This window comes from Perognathus longimembris, chromosome 4, assembly GCF_023159225.1.
Source record: "Perognathus longimembris pacificus isolate PPM17 chromosome 4, ASM2315922v1, whole genome shotgun sequence".
Lineage (NCBI taxonomy): Eukaryota > Metazoa > Chordata > Mammalia > Rodentia > Heteromyidae > Perognathus > Perognathus longimembris.
In genome coordinates this window covers 84,379,519-84,399,089 of record NC_063164.1, presented here as the reverse complement: position 1 = coordinate 84,399,089, position 19,571 = coordinate 84,379,519, and the positions used below count along the sequence as shown (strand labels likewise).

The window sequence follows — 19,571 nt, the reverse complement described above, 5'->3', positions numbered from 1 at the left end:
ACGTCATGGAACCTTTAACTACTTTCTTAAATGCCCTGTGTCTAAATATAGTTACATTGGAGATTAGGGCTTCCACATGTGAGTTCTAGAAATATTCAATTCAGCCTGCAACATCTTTCCAACTGTAATTCTAATCATGTAATGGTTTAGGGATCAAATTATATTTTTTGTAGGCAAGTTTAGTTTGGTTGTAGTTGGTTTTTTCTTTCCTTTTATTTAAATGTCTCTAGCCAGAATATAGGCTCTCTAGTCCCTGCTATTCAGTATTGATTAAAATAGGCCTATTTCATTCCTTTACATTGCTTGACTAGTCCATATACATAATTGAAATATTTGACTCTTGGACATTCCTACATATATTAAACATATAATATCAAACTGTATATGTTATTCTCTAATCTACTTTTCCCTCTTGATTCATAAAGTCATCCTTCTGTGTCAACAAATACAGAGTTCCATTCTTTTATGGCTTCATGTTTTATGAATATAGCATGGTTTACATGACACTCACCTGGTAGGTCATGTTACTATTGTGCTATAATAATCACACTACAAAATGACTATAGCCAGATGCTGGTGGCTCATACCTGTAATCCTAGCTATTCAGGAGGCTGAAATATGAGGATTGCGGTTTGAGGCCAGCCTGGGCAAGAAAGTCTCCAATTAACTACCAAAAATCTCCAAAGTGGAACTGTGACTCTAGTGATAGAGCAGTAGCTTTGAGTAAAGAAAAGTTCAAGAAAGCACCCTGGCCCTAAGTTCAAGCCCCAGGACATGCATACACATGTATACACACACACACACCTCTTTTGGGATATATTTCTCAAATCTAATGTTCCAGATGAGTTCTTGTCATTTCTTCTGGGTGATAGCAATATCTGGAATCAAGCAGGTCCTTTGTAAGTATTGTTAGCCAGAGGGGAGACTTGTTGCATACAAACATCAGAACTGAAAGGAATCTTTTTTTTTTTTTGAGACAAGGTCATGTCATGTAACTGAAGATGACCTAGTATACTTTCTATGGCTTCAAACATATGATCCTTCTACCCCAGACTCCCAAATGCCGGAATTACATGTTTGCATCACCATGTCTAGCAAAAGAAATCTGTTTTAATCAACACCTGCACCTTACTTTCAGGTGGTGCTTTCCCTTTCACAATGGGAAGAATCTCCCATGGATTCAACATGCGCCCAGATCTATGTGCCCAGGACAACCCAAATGACCCTAAGAAATACCTTGGTTCCTTTTATACAGACTCCTTGGTTCATGATCATCGGTCTCTTAAGTTGTTAACAGATGTCATAGGAAAGGTAAGCAGGCTCTGCTATTTGGTTGGCTTATGGGGTATAGAATGCTGGATCAGTAGCCAGTTACTTGGCAAGTTAGACAATAGATAGAGAAAAAGTCAGTGTGAATTGGCAAAAAAAAAGAAAAGTTTGAAATAGTAGTATCCAAAGAGAATTGATTCCAGAATTCTGAAAGATACCCAAATCCTCAGCTGTTCAAGTACCTTATACTAAGTGGCACAGTATTTGTATATAGTTTACATACATCCGCCTATATATTTTAAATCATCCATATATGACTTGTAATACCTATTATAATATAAATGCCAATAAACAGTTAATATTGTATCATTTAGGAGATATTCATGAGGAAAAACATCTGTACATGTTCAGTACAGAAGCATTTTTCCCAAGTATTTTTAATCCATAATTGGTTGACTCCAAGAATTTGGGACCCAAGGATACAGATGACTGAATTTATTCCATTCAGTTTATTAAAACACTGTGAGTGCGTGTGTGTGCACATGGGTGTGTGTGTGTGTGTGTGTGTGTGTTTGTGTTACTGGGGACTGAACCCAGTGCTTCGCACACGCTAAGCAAGTGCTTCACCACTTGAACCATATACTCAGTCCTCCATTCTACTACTTTAAGTATAGAAGGTTCTCAAATTTTCCTAGGGGAAAGTCTTTGAGATTTTTCTAAAAGTATTTTTATTTAAAGGTTTAAATAAGGCACTTGGACTGAGATTAGATACTAAGATTTTTAGAATATTGTTCAGAAGAGGTCCATCATTTGAAAGATACAACTATGTTTGCAACTCTAAGTGTCTTTGCCACTGTTCCTCTAATTAGAGAAAATCACCAGAGTATAAATGTTAAATGTTCTAATTTGGCAATAAATTAGAGTCCCCCCCCCCTTAGCCAAGGGAGATGTATTACAAGAACCCTAGTAGATGCCTAAAAACACAGTATCAGACCATATAATACAAGCAAGGAGATACTGTGATGGTCAATCTGAATACCAAGAAAGCTGCTAAATGAATAATGGACAGGTAGCATATACAGCAGGGATACCCTAGACAAAGGAATGATTTGCCCCAGGCTGGATAAGGCTGACAGTGAACGATTTCATCAAGCTACTAAGAATGGCTCATGATTTTAAAACCTATGAATTATTTATTTCTGGTACTTTCTATTTAACATTTTTGGACCATGATTAACTGAGGATAATGGAAGCCAGGGAAAATAAAACCCCAGATAAGAGCTACTTATTTGGTTGAACTATAATTTCTAGCTCCTGTGGAAATGGGCAGTTAGCAGTTGGTTCTGACTATTGAAATTTTTTAATTTGAATGGAGCATAATGAGGAAGTATGTAACTGTGAAACTATAAAGTAGAGAAGTTGGAAGAGAGAGCTCTGGGTTTTCAGTAGAAAAAGCAGGTGGAAAGAAGTAGGGAACTGAATAAAGGGTCATTTTCATCACATCCCATCAAGCCTAATATTCTTTTTTTTCTTCTTCTTCTTTTTTTTTTTTTTTTTTTTTGTGGCAGTCCTGGGGCTTTGGACTCAGGGCCTGAGCACTGTCCCTGGCTGCTTTTGCTCAAGATAGCACTCTACCACTTGAGCCACAGCGCCACTTCTGGCCGTTTTCGGGTACATGTGGTGCTAGGGAATTGAACCCAGGGCTTCACGCATAGAAGGCAAGCATTCTTGCCACTAGGCCATATTCCCAGCCTAATATTCTGAAACATCATGGAATGTTTGAGCATATATAAAGCCTATCTTCTGAGCAAAACTATCAGCAGTGAAGAATACTGTTAGTACCTTCAATCCATACCCAGGGCAATACACACTGGCCAAAGCAGAAGAGGAAGAACATGAGAAGTACCTTATGGTAAGCAGTGGGTAGAATGGTGAGCACAGGTAATTGCATTCCCTTATAACCTTCCCCTGAGAAGCTCAAAAAGCGCTTCACAAAGGTAATTCTACTAAGATCTTTCATTCAAAGTGTGAAATCCTGAACTACAATAATTTGGGCTTGAGAATTAAGTATAATCTCATTTTATGTGATTTCACAGGCTGGTGAATCCAGGAGATAGACGCCATATATTAATTATTTAGGATTGTCTGTAAAATATTAATGTTTTGCCTTTCTAGTTATGTTCACTTTAGCAGATTCTCTTTTTTAAAAATCCCCAAGGACCTAGAAAAAATTGTGTTGGATGAAATAAGTCAGGCTCAGAGAGACAAAAGATACATGTTTTCTCCCACATGTGGAAGTTAGATTAAAATATAAACATATATGGAAGTATGTACAAAGCCATATATATATATACATAAATATGATCAAACTGACTAGAGTATATGCATGGATGGTGTAATCCTGGTTAACTGTGAAACAGACACTTAAGAAAATGAATACCAAGAAGCTGAAACAAGTGTCTGAGGAGATTAGGATTAAGGGGAGGAGGTACAGTGAAGAGGGAGGAAGTATGGGAAAATATAGTCAGAATATAATCATAATACTCAATGTGCCTATGTGAAAATGAAACTAGCAAATGAGGGGTGGGTGAGGATAGCATAGATGGAGAAGAACAAGGATGGAAGGAGTGACACTGATTAAGATACACTGTACACATAAATTGACATGTTGAATTGAAACCTCTCTGTACACTTATTTCCAGCTAAAACAATAATAAATGTTTTTAAATCCCCAAATCAGAACAGGTAAGGGAGGTTTAGCAGGACATCTGAGTTAGAAAGTAACCTAGCTTAACAGTACAAGAAATGTATCCAATGCCTAACGTATGAAACTGTAACCTCTCTGTACATAAGTTTGATAATAAAAATTTGAAAGAAAAAAAGAAAGTAACCTAGCTAGATTAGAGCAAGAGAACTGGTTGCCTATGGAGGAAAGTTGGCACATAGGAAGGACAAAATGGAACTGATGGGTTGTTACTGGATATGCTTGAGAGCAGGTAATAATCATTGCCAGCCATTAAGTAGGTCTGTTGATGAACTAGGAACAAACAATACAAACTAAGAAAATTGAGCAAAGGAAATAATTCTAACAAATAAATATCTATATGAGGGCAAATAATTATTTTACCAAGTAATATTCATAGTCATAGAAGTGTAAATATTATATATTGATTTAACTGAAGATTTCAGTTTTATTGGGAATATAGAGAAGTTGAAGGCAAGGAAGAAATTCTCAACCATAAAAGGAAATCAGTAATGATATCTGAAGATAATAAATCAAGAATCAACAGCATAAGCTTTTTATTTGAGATTATGAAGATAGTTATTAGCAGAGTCAGTTAAGAAGGCAAAAATTGGAGGTTGCTAGTGGGTCATGCCCGCAATCCTAGCTATTCAGAAGGCTGAGATCAGAGGATCAAGGTTCCAAGTGAAACCGAGGCAGGAAAATCCTCAAGATCTGTATCTAACTAGCAAAATGCCAGCCTGGAGCCACAGCTCAAGTGGCATAGAACCAGCCATAAGCAAGAAAAAAAAAGCAAAAGTGGCTGTTTTAGGGGATAAAAGTTAGTTGGAAAAGTGGGAGCTGAGAATATAGTCAGGATATAAAACACTCACCTAGTAAACTTGCAGCCCTGGGTTCAAACCCTAGTATCACACACAAAAAGAGGGCTGGGGAAGTGGACATGAGACTGTTTTCAATAATATAATGCTTGAGCAATATCTGATTATCCAATTATTTGTAGGTGCTATTTTGATAAATCTCAATTTTAAAAATAAGAATAGAGAGAATATATATCCTATTTATCTATATCTATCACTATCTCTCTATATATAGGCTCACACCTATAATTCTAGCTTCTCAGGAGGCTAAGATCTCAGTTTGAAGACAGCCCAAGCAGCAAATTTGTAAGATTCTTGTGATAAATTAACCAGCAAAATAGTTTAGCTCTGGAATTTTTGACTAAGTGATATAATTCTATGCATTGCAATCTGAAGAACAATGTAATCATTTTTGACGTCTATGAGCCTCCTAAGAGGGGAAATATAAACTTGCTATCTTAAGAAATAAAGGTAGAAAGTGTTGGGGTGAGGCTCTACCATTTATTCACCTGTGGCCTTTGATATTAAGTCACTTAGCCCATTGAGTCTTGCTTTCCACAACTGTAAGTGGGGATGATAACTAGGCAGAGTTGATGTGAAGATTTAGTATAGTACTATGCCAAAGGACTATAAATGTCAGAGATTTATAACACTTACTCTGGTGCTTTACAAATAGTAGATGTTTGGTTCATGTTTGTTTAATTGAGCTGGGTAGTGACCTTGAGGATATAAAACTAATCTTATTTTGTATTGACTGACTTAAACCAGGCTCTTTTCCCATGAAATTATGTGTCAAGTAACAAACTGAATCCCAATATACCTGAAACTTTTGTAGTAACCCATGTTATGAAAGTTATATTGTTTTTTTTAACAAATGCTACTAATGACATATGCTAGTGAAAGACAGTTAATTGTTCCTTTCCCCCCCAAAAAAACTGGAACACACATCTACTATAACTTATTTAGTAAGCTATCTCTTTCAGTGTTTGCAGCTTTCACTGAAAATGTGAAAAAATTAATGCTTCCCAGCAGGTGAGCAGTTTATTCCTTCTCCCTGGCAGGAATATTAATCACTATTATTATCAGCTCAGTAAGTTTTTTACCTCATAGGGAGATGTGTGCTGCTGCCACATTTGGGAAGGAAAATGAAATTTGAGTAGTGTTGATGTGAAAAATTCATCAAGATTATCCACTGCATTTTTGCTGCCTAATAAAGAAAGCCAGTATATATGGTATAACTTGGGGAATCCCAGAAGCAGTAGTTATGATGTCTAAAACCCCATCAATAAAATTATTCCTTTGAGTTTAACAGAACGTTGCTTATTTACTGTTTTTAAGACCAGGTCTTACCATCTAGTTCAGACTGGCCTCAATCTTGTGACTCTCCTGCCTCAGTCTCCTGAATGTTGGAATTACAGGCATGCCATGCTCAGCTCTAACAGAATCTTCAGAACATCTCTACTAAGTCATGACAATTGCCCACTAACTGTGAGGCCAAGGTCAAACCTTAGTAACACACACACACACACACACACACACACACACACACACACAGTCTCTATTAAAATGCAGTAGAATTGGGGCTGGGAATACAGCTTAGTGTAGAGTGCTTGCCTAGTATTCATGAAGCCTTGGGTTCAATTCCTTAGTACCACATAAACGAAAAAAGTGGGAAGTGGTGCTATGGCTCAAGTAGTAGAGTGCTAGCCTTTAGCACAAAGAGACTCAGGGACAGTGACCAGGCCCAGAGTTCAAGCCCCAGGACAGGCAAAATAAATACATAAACAAACAAACGAATGCAGTAGATTCTGTGGAATGTTACCTTACCACCACATTAGGGCAGTTTAAAAATTGGTTTATGATCAAGGTGGATCCCAAAGGAATAAAATCTTGAATTACAGATAACAAGAAAATTCAGCTTTGAGCAAGCCGGTGATAAGGTATGATTATGTATATAACTTGGGAACCTTCCTTGAGAACACTGGATAGCTCAGGAAGCTAAGGTCAATAGGAAATACAGCAACAGTTACTGATGGCTATATAATAAACTTTCTAAACCCAGTATTCTTCTTGTAATTAATTAAACATATGATCAATTTGCAGTAGTGAGAAAATAGATTAAAGAAATAGCAATTGAAAAAGTATTTTAACTCAAGTATTTACTAAGCATTTATCAAGCAAATCCTGGAATTCAGCAATACAATGTATGACCTTCATCCAATAAGACTATAGAATTGTGGATGAGGTTCATTCCCCTATCTCATCTCCATCATAATATGAAAACTCAATTCATTTCTGTTTTTTTATGCCTACTTTTCTCTCCTTTATAAAATTACTTACAAGTTAAAAGTAGTACAAAACATAGCCAAATGACAGTGACTCATGCCTGCAATCCTTCCTATTCAGGAGGCTGAGATGTGAGGGCCACAGTTCAAAACCAGCTTGAGCAAGAAAGTCCATGAGACTCTCACCTCCAATTAACTCTCCTGTATCTTCTCCCCCAAAAAAGCTGGAAGTGGAGCTGTGATTCAAATTGTAGAATACCAACCTTGAGCTCAGAGACAGTGTTCAGACCGTGAGTTAAGTCCCAGGAACCACATACCCACACAAAAAAGAGTCCAAACATTTATCAGAAGTCATAAATAAAAGGTACACTAAGAAAAGATGTACAAGTATCAATAAGAACAATTTATAAGCCAGATAACTAACATCCTATAGAAAGGAGTTGTGAATGGTAACTACAAAATAATACTTAAACATTGTTACAATATGAATGTGATATTCAGCAGTGAGCATCCAGAATCAACTTCAGAAGAAAATCGAGAAAGTATCTTAATCAAGGATGCATTGCAAAAGAATGATTTTCATTTCTTAAATTACTTGTTTTCTCCATATTAATATAAAACAGACCTCTTCTTAAAATGTTTGTTATATCTGAGAAGACTGTTACGCTACTGGGAAGGGAAGTATTATTCCTGACTACAAAACAAAATTAATTACTAGATTTCATTTTTAATGTTCATACAGTTGACAAATGTGGTATAAGCATGGGACTTGAAAATTATGTTGTGTTTTAGAACTGTAAACAGCTTTAGAAAGAGAAGGTAGAAAAAAAGACAAATGAGCCTCCACTGAATACCAAGCAGACAATTCAGAATAAGATCAGCTGTTGGTACAGATGTGAGTAGACATAACTTTGGGTCTTTAGGGTTTTTATCAACAGGTATATTTGCTTGGTTTCCTAGAGAAATTAATATAGAAATCTTGAAACACATTTCCTAGTTTACCATGGCTTTTTGTAAACTCTATTATATACTTTCCTATATATTTCATAAAAATGTACTACTAAGGCCTAAGAAATGTTTTCTTTTATATTATTATTTGCACTCACAAAAGCTTCTACTTGGAGTATTTAAAATAGACTTCAGGAGTTGGGAATATGGCTTAGCGGTAGAGTGCTTGCTTTGCATGCATGAAGCCCTAGGTTCACTTCCTCAGCACCACATAAACAGAAAAAGCCTGACGTGGTGCTGTGGTTCAACTGGTAGAGTGCTAGCTTTGAGCAAAAAGAAGCCAGGGACAGTGCTTGGGCCTTGAGTTCAAGTCACAGGACTGGCAAAAAAAAATTTTTTAATTAAAAATGAAATACATTTGATATTTCAAGTCTAATTAAATTAGACTTCCCTCTTTCATATTTTCATTCATTCCTTCAATACAAATGTTTGTTAAAGTAATGGATTATAAACTTGTGTCAGAATTATATCCCAAACTTGTCTCAGGAAGAGGCTTCTTCAGTAGTCCAGTTCAAATAATCACACTTGGCAGAGATACTATATGAGAAAAATGGCTAGACAATCTATGTTCACTGGATTTAAAAAAGAAACATGAACACGGAGGTCTCCTTGAGTTATTAAAGGTCTTACCCTAGTTTCAGTCTTATAATTGAGTGGGTTTTAGGGAAGGGTTCTTAAGTTCATGAGTCTTAGAAAATTTCTCAAGTATGTTATTAGGAATGCTAAATATTCTCCTAGGAAAAGCAAATAGTCATATTTGCTACACACACACACACACACACACACACACACACACACACCAGACTATAAAGCCCTGTATCAGCTCAAATTTGAGATCACTTTTTTGGTGTAGGTATACCCAAGTACTCTACTACTGGCATCATTCCTGAAATATGTTCTATATGTACAGATATATATTTGTGGGTCCACAAGTTCCTCATTAAAAACAGAAATGTGCGTAACAGACATATTGTCCAAGACTTTTTATCTTCTTACAATATACCCTCAATGTCATTCCTCTTTACATAAAATTTAGGGATTACTCATCTTCAGCATAGGAAAATATTCTTTATTCTTTTCTATTTTCAGATATTCTACAATTTAGTTGTCTAGTCTTCTAATTGAAACTAACTTAAATAATTTCCTTTTATAAGCCTCTCATAGGAGTCTGAGATACACTTCTACAAGTAATTATTCTAGTTGAGATATGTTTTTATTAGATTTTGATAGTCTGCTACTATTAATACCCCTCATTCTCAGTAATATATAGGTCCCCTGAGAAGAAGGACCACATATGCTTTCCTGACTAGAGCACATTGAAATTTTAGCACACCATTTGACATGCTTCTTAATACATGTATACACTGTCAAGCCCATGATTTTGATGTATAGTGTCTAAAGGAAATTCAAAGCTATGCCATTCAAAAGAAAACTGTTACCTATCATACAGCGATAGAACTGTTATAAGGTTTATGCTTTTTTTCATTTTTTATTTTGCTTTTACTTTTTACCCAGTTTTCTTTACAACTCTAATATGCTTTCAAAAATTGTGAAATCAATTGTGTTGTATCATTCTAATGGTCCTTAACTTCATATCAGTATATTTTATTAAGTAAATGCCTATTTACTAAGTAAATGCCTAATACAAGACTGCAGTTTGCAGTTATAGAAAGAAAGAGAGAGAAAGAGAAAAAAAGAAACAAGGAAGGCAGGAAGGAGGGAGGGAGGAAAGAAGGAAGGAAGGAAGGAAAGAAGGAAGGAAGGAAGGAAGGAAGGAAGGAAGGAAGGAAGGAAGGAAGGAAGGAAGGAAGGAAGGAAGGATCCTGAGGCTTGAGTTGCAACTTTAGGAGACCTAATAGTGACACCTACTGGGGAAAAAATTGAACTAGTAAACTTTTTGGTCTAGTTTGTTTCTTTAATCAGGAGGAAATTCGTTATTTCACCATAAAAGTATATATAATTACATAAAGTCAATATGAGGTTTTTTTGTTTGTTTGTTTTGTTTGTTTTTTGCCAGTCCTGGGCCTTGAACTCAGGGCCTGAGCACTGTCCCTGGCTTCTTTTTGCTCAAGGCTAGCACTCTGCCACTTGAGCCACAGCGCCACTTCTGGCCATTTTCTGTATATGTGGTGCTAGGGAATCGAACCCAGGGCCTCATGTATACAAGGCAAGCACTCTTGCCACTAGGCCATATCCCCAGCCCCGATATGAGGTTTTTGATGTTCTTAAATTTTATAAATGAAAATACATCTTCTTTTTGTAGGATAAAGTCATTTTGGGAACTGATTACCCCTTTCCATTGGGTGAGCTAGAACCTGGGAAACTGATAGAGTCCATGGAAGAATTTGATGAAGAAACAAAGGTATGTATTCTTCCTGAGTCTTGTTGTTCTAATTGAGTTTGGTTTCTGAGCATTTTTTTTTTTTTTTTTTTTTTTTTTTTTTTGCCAGTCCTGGGCCTTGGATCAGGGCCTGAGCACTGTCCCTGGCTTCTTCCGGCTCAAGGCTAGCACTCTGCCACTTGAGCCACAGCGCCTCTTCTGGCCGTTTTCTGTATATGTGGTGCTGGGGAATCGAACCTAGGGCCTCGTGTATCCGAGGCAGGCACTCTTGCCACTAGGCTATATCCCCAGCCCGGTTTCTGAGCATTTTGACAAATTGTTATAAAGAACAGCACAGCTGTTACATTAACTATGACTAGAACTATCACTCTATCTTCAGAAGCAACTGTTAAAGGACAAAAGAATGTTATAGATGAAAATCAGCCTAGTACAGTTAAATTCATAAAACCAAGAAAGAAAATTGTAAAGAAGCATCTAATAATAATATAAAGTTACATATTAAGTAGGTCATAAAATATTTTTCTTTTAACATTCCTGTTACAAATCTGTCAGTCACAAAATTTGCAATGGCTCTAGTTATTTTGGATATTGAGACTAAAGGATTCAGAGTACTCCAGAAACAATTGTTTTTGGTCAGTCCTGGGGCTCAAATTCAGGACCTGGGTACTGTCCCTGAGCTTTTGTGCTCACCACTAGTGCTCAACCACTTGAGCCAAAGTGCCACTTCCAATTTTCTGCTGGTTAATGGGAGAAAAGTATCTTATGGACTTTCCTGCCCAGGCTGGCTTCAAATCATGATCCTCAGATCTCACTCTCCTCACTAGCTAGGATTACAGGTGTGAGCCACTAGTGCCTGACTTAGAAACAAATTTTTTTTTTTTTTTTTTGGCCAGTCCTGGGCCTTGGACTCAGGGCCTGAGCACTGTCCCTGTCTTCTTCCCGCTCAAGGCTAGCACTCTGCCACTTGAGCCACAGCGCCGCTTCTGGCCGTTTTCTGTATATGTGGTGCTGGGGAATCGAACCTAGGGCCTCGTGTATCCGAGGCAGGCACTCTTGCCACTAGGCTATATCCCCAGCCCTAGAAACAAATTTTAACACGTATTTTAAAATGTATTATTTTCATTTCATTGTTATTGTAAAGGTGATATGCAGAGGGGTTATAGTTACATAACTCAGATGAAGAATACATTTCTTTGTCAACATCATGCCTTCCCTTTCTTAAATGTTTTTTTAAAATGGGTAAATGATACTAAAATTTGCCAGTATGCTATCATTACTTATACTACCCCAAATGAGCTTACATTGAGTGTCCTCAGATGTCTTCTCCTTGCCATCTCCTCCCACAACTAATCCGCTAAAAATACTATTTTCCCTCTAAGGTCTTTAACATCAATCACTACCAAGGGTCAAGAATGGCCACATATAAATATGCTTTAAAATGTTACAAAAGAGTGTAAGTCACAATCTTTTTTGCATACTTATTTTTTCCTAAAGTAGAACCCCAAATATTTTTGTCATTCATTTTTGTTTTGTTTTGTTTTTGGCCAATCATGGGACTTGAACTCTGGGCCTGGGCAATGTCCCTGAGCGCTACAGCTCAAGGCTAGCATTCTACCACTTGAGCCACAGCTTTTCTGGCGGCTAATTGGAGGTAAGAGTCTGATGGATTTTCCTACCTAGCCTGGCTTCAAACTGTGATTCTCAGATACCAACCTCTTGAATAACTAGGATTCCAGGTATGAACCACTGGCACATGACACAGGCAAGGACTTGGCCTGGTACTCCACGCCCATAATCTTTGCTATTCAGGATGATAAAATAGGATGATTGTAATCCAAGGCAAAAGTCCAGCCAAGGCAAAAGTATGAGACTTTATCTAAAAGCAAACTAAAGTAAAAAGGGGTGGAGGTATGAATCAATTGGTAGAGGACTTACAGTACTGCCAAAAAAAAACCCAAAAAACATTATCACAATTTCACAGTGACACTCTAGACAAGATTAGTCACTGTAACGTTGTTTCCAATAAAATACTAGAAGCAATCTGGAGACTAATAGCTAATAGTACATTATTTAATAACACAGGATTATATATAGTATATAAATACAATTTTATGTAATATATAAATACAACTATATGCTAATTATCCATGCAGTAAAATCCATACCAACATAAAAATAATAGAAATCAATTTTCAAGACACAGACATTTAAAACTTAAGCTTAGAAAAGCAAGATGCAGCTGGGTGTCATTGGCTCATACCTGTAATCCTAATTACTCAGGAGGCTGAGATCTGAGGATCATGGTTTGAAGCCAGCCTGGGCAGGAAAGTTTGGGAGACTCTTATCACTAGTTAACCATCACAAGCCAGAAGTGGAGCTATAGCTCAAGTAGTAGAGTTCTAGGCTTGAGCAAAGAAGCTCAAGGACAGTCCCTAAGCCTCAAGATCAGCACACATACACACAAAAAAGCAAGATGCAAAACAAAAACAATTTGTATATTTCCATTGGTAGACACTAGTCCATATGTGTAAAACAATAGCACTGTAAATAAAGAAAAATATTTGCTTATACATGTATAAAATATCTCTAGAAGAAAAACAAGAAACTGATAAATCTGGGAAGAAAAAGTGGTATTTAAGTGGTGGTAGTAAAAGAATGTATCTGTTGTATACCTCTTGAATTTTGATCCATAGAAAGTTAAAGTATAATATTAACTCCACTTAATGAGTACAAAACCACTGTGAAAGCTGGGCGCCAGTGGTTCATACCTGTAATCCTAGCTAATCAGGAGGCTGAGCTTTGAGGACTGCAGTTCAAAGCCAGCTCGGGCAGAACATGAAACTCTTATCTCCAATTAACCACCAGAAAACCAGAAGCCGTACAATCAACCAACAAACAAACAAAAAAAACCACTGTGAAGATACATTCTACCATCAAGATGTAGAGGAGGAAAACAAAGATTTAGCTGTTGAGTAGTTTGTTAAAAAGAGATACAAGGATTGAATTACAATATACAGAAGCAACTCCAAAGCCCTTTACTTCAGGATCAAGTGTCATCTAACTGCACCAAAAAGTATCACCTTCAAAGGATACTCGGTATCAACCTATTTTAAAAGGTAAAGCAAATTATGTTTCCAAGCAGTTGACTATCACTTCTAAAATCTTCCTCTGAAAAGAATGTCCTCACTGTGTTTCATGAGAAGAATACTAAGAGGCTGCTATGAATCTCCATATTTCAAAGCCCTGTAAGAATCTTGAAACAATTATGACATACAGACACATGAATTGCATGAATGTTATACAACTTCATACATGTTTCCTTCTACCATCAGGTACATGTTTGCCTTTACAGACTAGACACAAATCAATCAGGGTATTACAAAACTTCCCATCAAATCACTTCTTTCTATAGAGTTGATAATAGTCAATAAAAGTGGAGTGGGTAGAAAAAATTAGGAGTCCTTTACTCATAAAATTTATGAGATGTACAGATTTTTTACTCCACCTGAGACTCTTCATTATATTACTTCTTTTGCTATGAAACAGCTTATCTTTTACTGGTGGCCATAAGAACAGAGCATGAAAGCCAGAAAATGGTTACCTTGCTGTTTCCAACCTTCTTGTCCTTTAGAACCAAACTTCATCTTTTTTTCTGTATTTCCTTCCAACTACTCCCTAAGACCTACTAGACAGTTCACTGACAACATTCAAAGATAGGTACTTCCTTAGGAAGTCTCTTCCCTTTATGAGCACCTTCCTTTTCTTCTATAATTAAACTTCAGATTTAGATTTCAAATTGTGGGGGGCAAAGCCATATGCAGTGGTACACACCTGTAATCCCAACACCAAGAAGGCTGAGGTATGAAGATTTTAAGTTCAAGGCCACCTTGGGCTACATAGTTGTTTGAGGGCAGCATGGTAAACCTCAAAAAAACACAAAAATCATGAGTCTAAAGAGTATTAGTAATAACCTACTAATGTTTTTGTCTCATACTGGTTTTAAAAAAAAACAACCTGAAGACATTCAATAAAGTACTTTAAAACAATCGATAATGAGCCAGGCACCAATAGCTCACACCTATAATCCTAGCTACTCAGGAGGATGAGATCTGATTAGCCAGTCCAGCCAGAAAAGTCCATGAGATGCTTATCTCTAATAAACCACCAAAAAGTAGAGGTGTGGTTCAAGTGGAGTGTGCTAGCTGTGAGTAAAAAAGCTAAACAGCACGGGTCCTTGGCGCAAACCCCAGGACCAGCACCAAAAAGTAAATTTTATAATAATAATGAAAAACACTTTTCTCTCTCTCTTCTAGGAAAAACTCAAAGCTGATAATGCCCTGGCATTTTTGGGTCTTAAGAAAAAACAATTTGAATGAATTCAGTATAAAAACAAACCTCCAAGAAGATATTTCACTTTTGTTTTTAAGTATGTATCACATTACCAAACCCCTATTTTGAACCACTTTACCCAGAAATGGGATACCTCCAAGTACCCTAAATTGTTCATAACAAGCATAATTCACACCGCTTTCTGAAAAGCCATACATTATGTCACATGTAAACCAAAAATATTGCCCAGGGCTGGGAATGTGGCTTAGTGGCAGAGTGCTTGCTGGAAGCCCTGGATTTGATTCCTCAGCACCACATAAACAGAAAAAGCTGAAAATTGCACTGTGGCTCAAGAGGTAGGGTGCTAGACTTGAGAAAAAAAGAAATAACCAGGGACAGTGCTCAGGCCCTGAGTCCAAGCAAAAAAAGTCTGGCAAAAAAAAAAAAAAAAATATATATATATATATATATATATATATATATATATATATATATATATATATTCCAGTTCCTCCTCAATTTTTCTGGAAAACTAAAAATGTCATTAATGATTTATATAAAGGTTCACTTTATAAGGCTCATGTATATTCTCCTTCTATCAAGGACATAGGAACTAGACCTGAAAAAACTGTTTTTTTCCACATTTAGCACTTTTTTACTTTTATTTTTTTGCCAGTCCTGGGGCTTGAACTCAGGGCCTAGGCACTGTCCCTGAGCTTTTGCTCAAGGCCAGCAATCTACCACTTGAGCCACAGAGCACTTCTTGCTTTTTCTTTTTATGTAGTTCTGAGGAATCGAACCCAGGGTTTCATGCATGCTAGGCAAGCACTCTACCACTAAGCCATATTCCCAGCCCACACTTAGCACTTTTCACTAGTCCAGTATCTGTAAATATTTTGCATGATAAATGCAGCCCATATATAGAAATTTCATAATCTCAAAGATCTTACAATCCACTTAAAGAAGCAAAAGTTCATGGGACAATTACTGAACAATCAATACAACATGAACAATAAACCCATATTGATCTTGACTAGCTGGGCAGATAAAGACACTGGAACTTGAGCTGAGTCTAGGAGGATAGATATGCCTTTCTTTTTTGGGGTTTTGGGAATAGAACATAGACAGAAGGGCAAAATTATGGGAACATGCCTGTGACTTCAGACTGGATAAAACTTATCCATTCTTGTTTTGTGTATGTATGTGTAGGCCAAGGGGCTTAAACTTAGTGCCTAAGTGCTGTTCCTAGGCTCTTTCTCTCAAGGCTACCGCTTTCAGCCACAGCTTCACTTCCAGTTTTCCAGTGGTTAATTGGAAATAAGAGTCCCATGGACTTTCCTGCTTGTGTAACTAGGATTACAGATGTGAGCCACCAGCACCTGGCAACTTATCCATTCTTGTCCATTATAGTTTTAGTCTACAAATGTACTTTACCAGAAGCTCTTTTAATTTAAAATACTGAGCAGGATATATGAAGCTAGCTGTGAAGAGTGATCTGGGCAATATAGGTTGACTTGTCTAGTGACTTTATGACTTCATCCCACCTGAGCTGACACAAAGGCACTTGTATGTGAGATGGGTAATGAACATCTGTAGTTCATATACCTCTGGCTGCACTCCAAAATCAAATAAATATTTTTCCAAACTTCCCTCTTACTTTGGGTTCATTCATATTTCTTTTCTGAATAAAAAAAATTGAGCTAAGTATTGACATGTAATTTTGGTTGGCCCCTCCTCAGGGTAAAACGATTTAACTCTTACTAAACTGTTCCCATCCCATCATTTTCATTTTATATATTTCATCACTTTTTTCCCTTGTTTCAATTTGTTTTTGCCTGACCACCACTGATTATGCTCCAATCTGTCTTCCTAGAAGAAATAAAATTAAGCTGGATAAACCAACATGAAGCATACATAATTGTTTTTAACTACCCAAAAACATTGGGAGAAATGTCTACTCCTTTTTGATTTTCTATATTTTAGTTTTGTAAATATAGCGTATTTATTACTTACTTTTTGCACCACTGTTATCAAATACCTGATATAAACAACTTAAAGAAGAGTTTCTCATGAGTTGACACAAAGAGGGTGTGCATAGTGGAGCTGCTCACATCATAGCCACCAGAAAGCAAAGAGAGAGTATCTGCTGCAGGGGGCTTTGCCCTTTCCTATGTTTTATTCTATGTTGGGCTCAGATCATGGGATAGGGCCACACACATTCAGAGAGGGTCTTCGCTTCCCTTTGTAAATGTCCTCACAGAAACATCCAGAGATGTGCTAAACTACTCTCCTAGGTGATTCTAATCCAATCAAGCTAATAATCAGATTATCTCCAGCATTTCATCACTGTTTTATTATCAAGTGATTTATTTAATGGATACCTTATGTACATATAGGGAATGTGTATATTCACATTCACAAATTTTTTTCTACATTTGAAGTCTATAGGAATGCCCCAGACACTGGGAATATAGAATTAAACAAAAAAGAATAAAATTACCTCCCTAACAGAGACTACAATCTGGAGGGTGATAAAAAAAAAGGAAGGAAGGAAGAAGGGAGGGAGGAAGGAGATAGGAAGAAAAACAAGAGAAGGAAAGAAATAAGAATTTTTTTCCTTATTGATAAGCACTATAAAGAAATTAAAAGAGAAATGTTGCTGGGTGCTGGTGGCTTACACCTTTAATCTAGCTACTCAGGAGACTGAGATCTGAAGATCACAGTACAAAGCCAGCTGGACAGGAAAGTTCTTGAGATCCTTATCTCCAATTAAGCTGTGGCTCAAGTGGTAGAGCACTAGCCTTGAGTTAAAAAAAAAAAAAAAAAAGTCAGGACCTGAGATCAAGCCCCAGACCCAGCACTAGAGTAAAAGAGAAAGAGAGAGAGAGGTGATGAACAGTGAGTGGGGGTGGGGGTATGAATAATGACTAGGAGACAGATGGGAAACAAATATTAAATTGTATAGTCAGAGAAAGCCACTGTAAAGAGGACTTTGAGACTTAATTAACAAGGAATAATAGCTGCAGGAAAGTACCTTCCCTCCAGGCAAAGTGCAAAAGCACTGAGGTAGAAAAAGAGCTGTGGCTGGAGTTCTCCTAAACAAGGAAGGGAAAAGTAGATTAAATCACAAAGTTGGGCCAAATTAGTAAACCATGAAGAGTTTAGATTTTTAAACTTTCACAGAATGTTGCTGAAAATTTTTAATAGGCCTGTCACATTCTGATTTATGTGCAACAGAAAACACTAACAGCAGCACACAAAATTATTTAATGGAAGTCATATGAAAGTATAGAGAGACAGGGGAAAGAATTGGTCACTAAGGCAAGTATAGAAGAATGGGGATGGTGAGATATCCTTGTAAATAGAAAAAAACAGTACTTGAAAATAGAGTAAATGTAAGAAGAGAGAGGAAAAGAAGAAAAGAAATAAAAGTTTAACCTCAGAGAAGTATGTGTACGTGTATGTGCCCATGTGTATGTGTCATATGTGTCCACCATGGTTGCTTCAACTTTCTGTATTTAGGAACTATCCAATTTCTAGTATTTTGCAATCATAAATAATTTCATTTGATTCCTAGGTCACACTTAAGGATAAACTACAATTATGATTGGATAAAAAAGTTAACTACAAAAATGTTAAACCTGGGGCTGGGAATATGGCCTAGTGGTAGAGTGCTTGCCTTGCATACATGAAGCCCTGGGTTCGATTCCTCAGCACCGCCTATATAGAAAAGGCCAGAAGTGGCACTGTGGCTCAAGTGGTAGAGTGCTAGACTTGAGCAAAAAGAAGCCAGAGACAGTGCTCAGGCCCTGAGTTCAAGCCCCAAGACTGGCAAAAAATAAAAATAAAAAAGTTAAACTGGCCTGTCCAGCTGTCAGACACCAGCAGTTCAAGCCTGTAATTCTACTTCAGAAGCTGAAATCTGTTTGAAGCCAGCCCAGGCTGCAAAGTCTGAGAGACTCTTATCTCTAATTAAGAAAAACAGCAACCAACCTCCAACGAACAGAAGACTAGAAATGGATTAGTTGCTCAGGTGAGAGAGTAATGTACAAATCCTGGCTACTCAGGACAAGAAAGTCACCAACACTCAATTGGGCTACAAGTCTTTATTTAGCTGTGCACAGCGTCTGCTCTCCACCATCAGGGCTGGGTTTTTAAAGGTAGAAGCTATGCATTCTACAGCAGGTAGTCACATAGCACAGACCAAGGGGGTCAACGCAGGGGGTACAGCAAGTCACAAACAGGTTAAGCAAGCCATTTACAGAAGCAGAATTTCACGGTCAGGCTGACCTAATATCAACTTTAACAACTGTTACCATGTTTCCCCATTATCAACTAAGCAAGCATGAGTGGGCTAAAACAATTGGTACTCAATCATAAGTGGACCAACCTGACAGTCACCGTGGCATTTCTGTAACTACTATTAAGATCATTCCTATAATCTATTACTATGATCATTTTTACAATCCGTTACTACGGTTGCTACTTAGATGATACAGAGAGGAACAAGGGCTACATATATTTTTAAATGTCAAACTACAAGGAACTAGTCTCATGGGTGGAGGTGCAACGCTCTAAGCATGGAGTCACCAAAATGGAGTTATAGAAGCTAAGAGTAAACTCTAAGACTGTGAAATTTTACAAGACCCATTGTTTCTAAGAGCTCAGGGGGCTACTCTTTTCCTTGGTTCTCACATTTTGCCCTTGAGCAGAAAAGCTCAGGGACAGCAGCTATGCCT

The 19,571-nt window shown here is 37.2% G+C and overlaps 1 protein-coding gene across 5 annotated transcripts in view; it reads left to right on the top strand.

Annotated features, from left to right (window-relative positions):
- The window catches only part of Acmsd (aminocarboxymuconate semialdehyde decarboxylase), a 46,448-nt gene extending 31,561 nt beyond the window's left edge, over positions 1-14,887 (top strand). For 3 of the 5 annotated variants that reach the window (XM_048345594.1, XM_048345593.1, XM_048345597.1), the window contains 3 exons: positions 1,139-1,311; positions 10,426-10,524; positions 14,817-14,887. In XM_048345594.1, the coding sequence (XP_048201551.1) occupies positions 1,139-1,311; positions 10,426-10,524; positions 14,817-14,879 (335 nt within the window). In that variant the 3' untranslated portion in view covers positions 14,880-14,887. Of the gene's footprint in view, positions 1-1,138; positions 1,312-10,425; positions 10,526-14,816 lie in introns of those variants that run through there. The other 2 variants (XR_007210807.1, XM_048345596.1) reach the window with 2 other exon arrangements.
- The last annotated feature ends 4,684 nt before the right edge of the window (positions 14,888-19,571 follow it).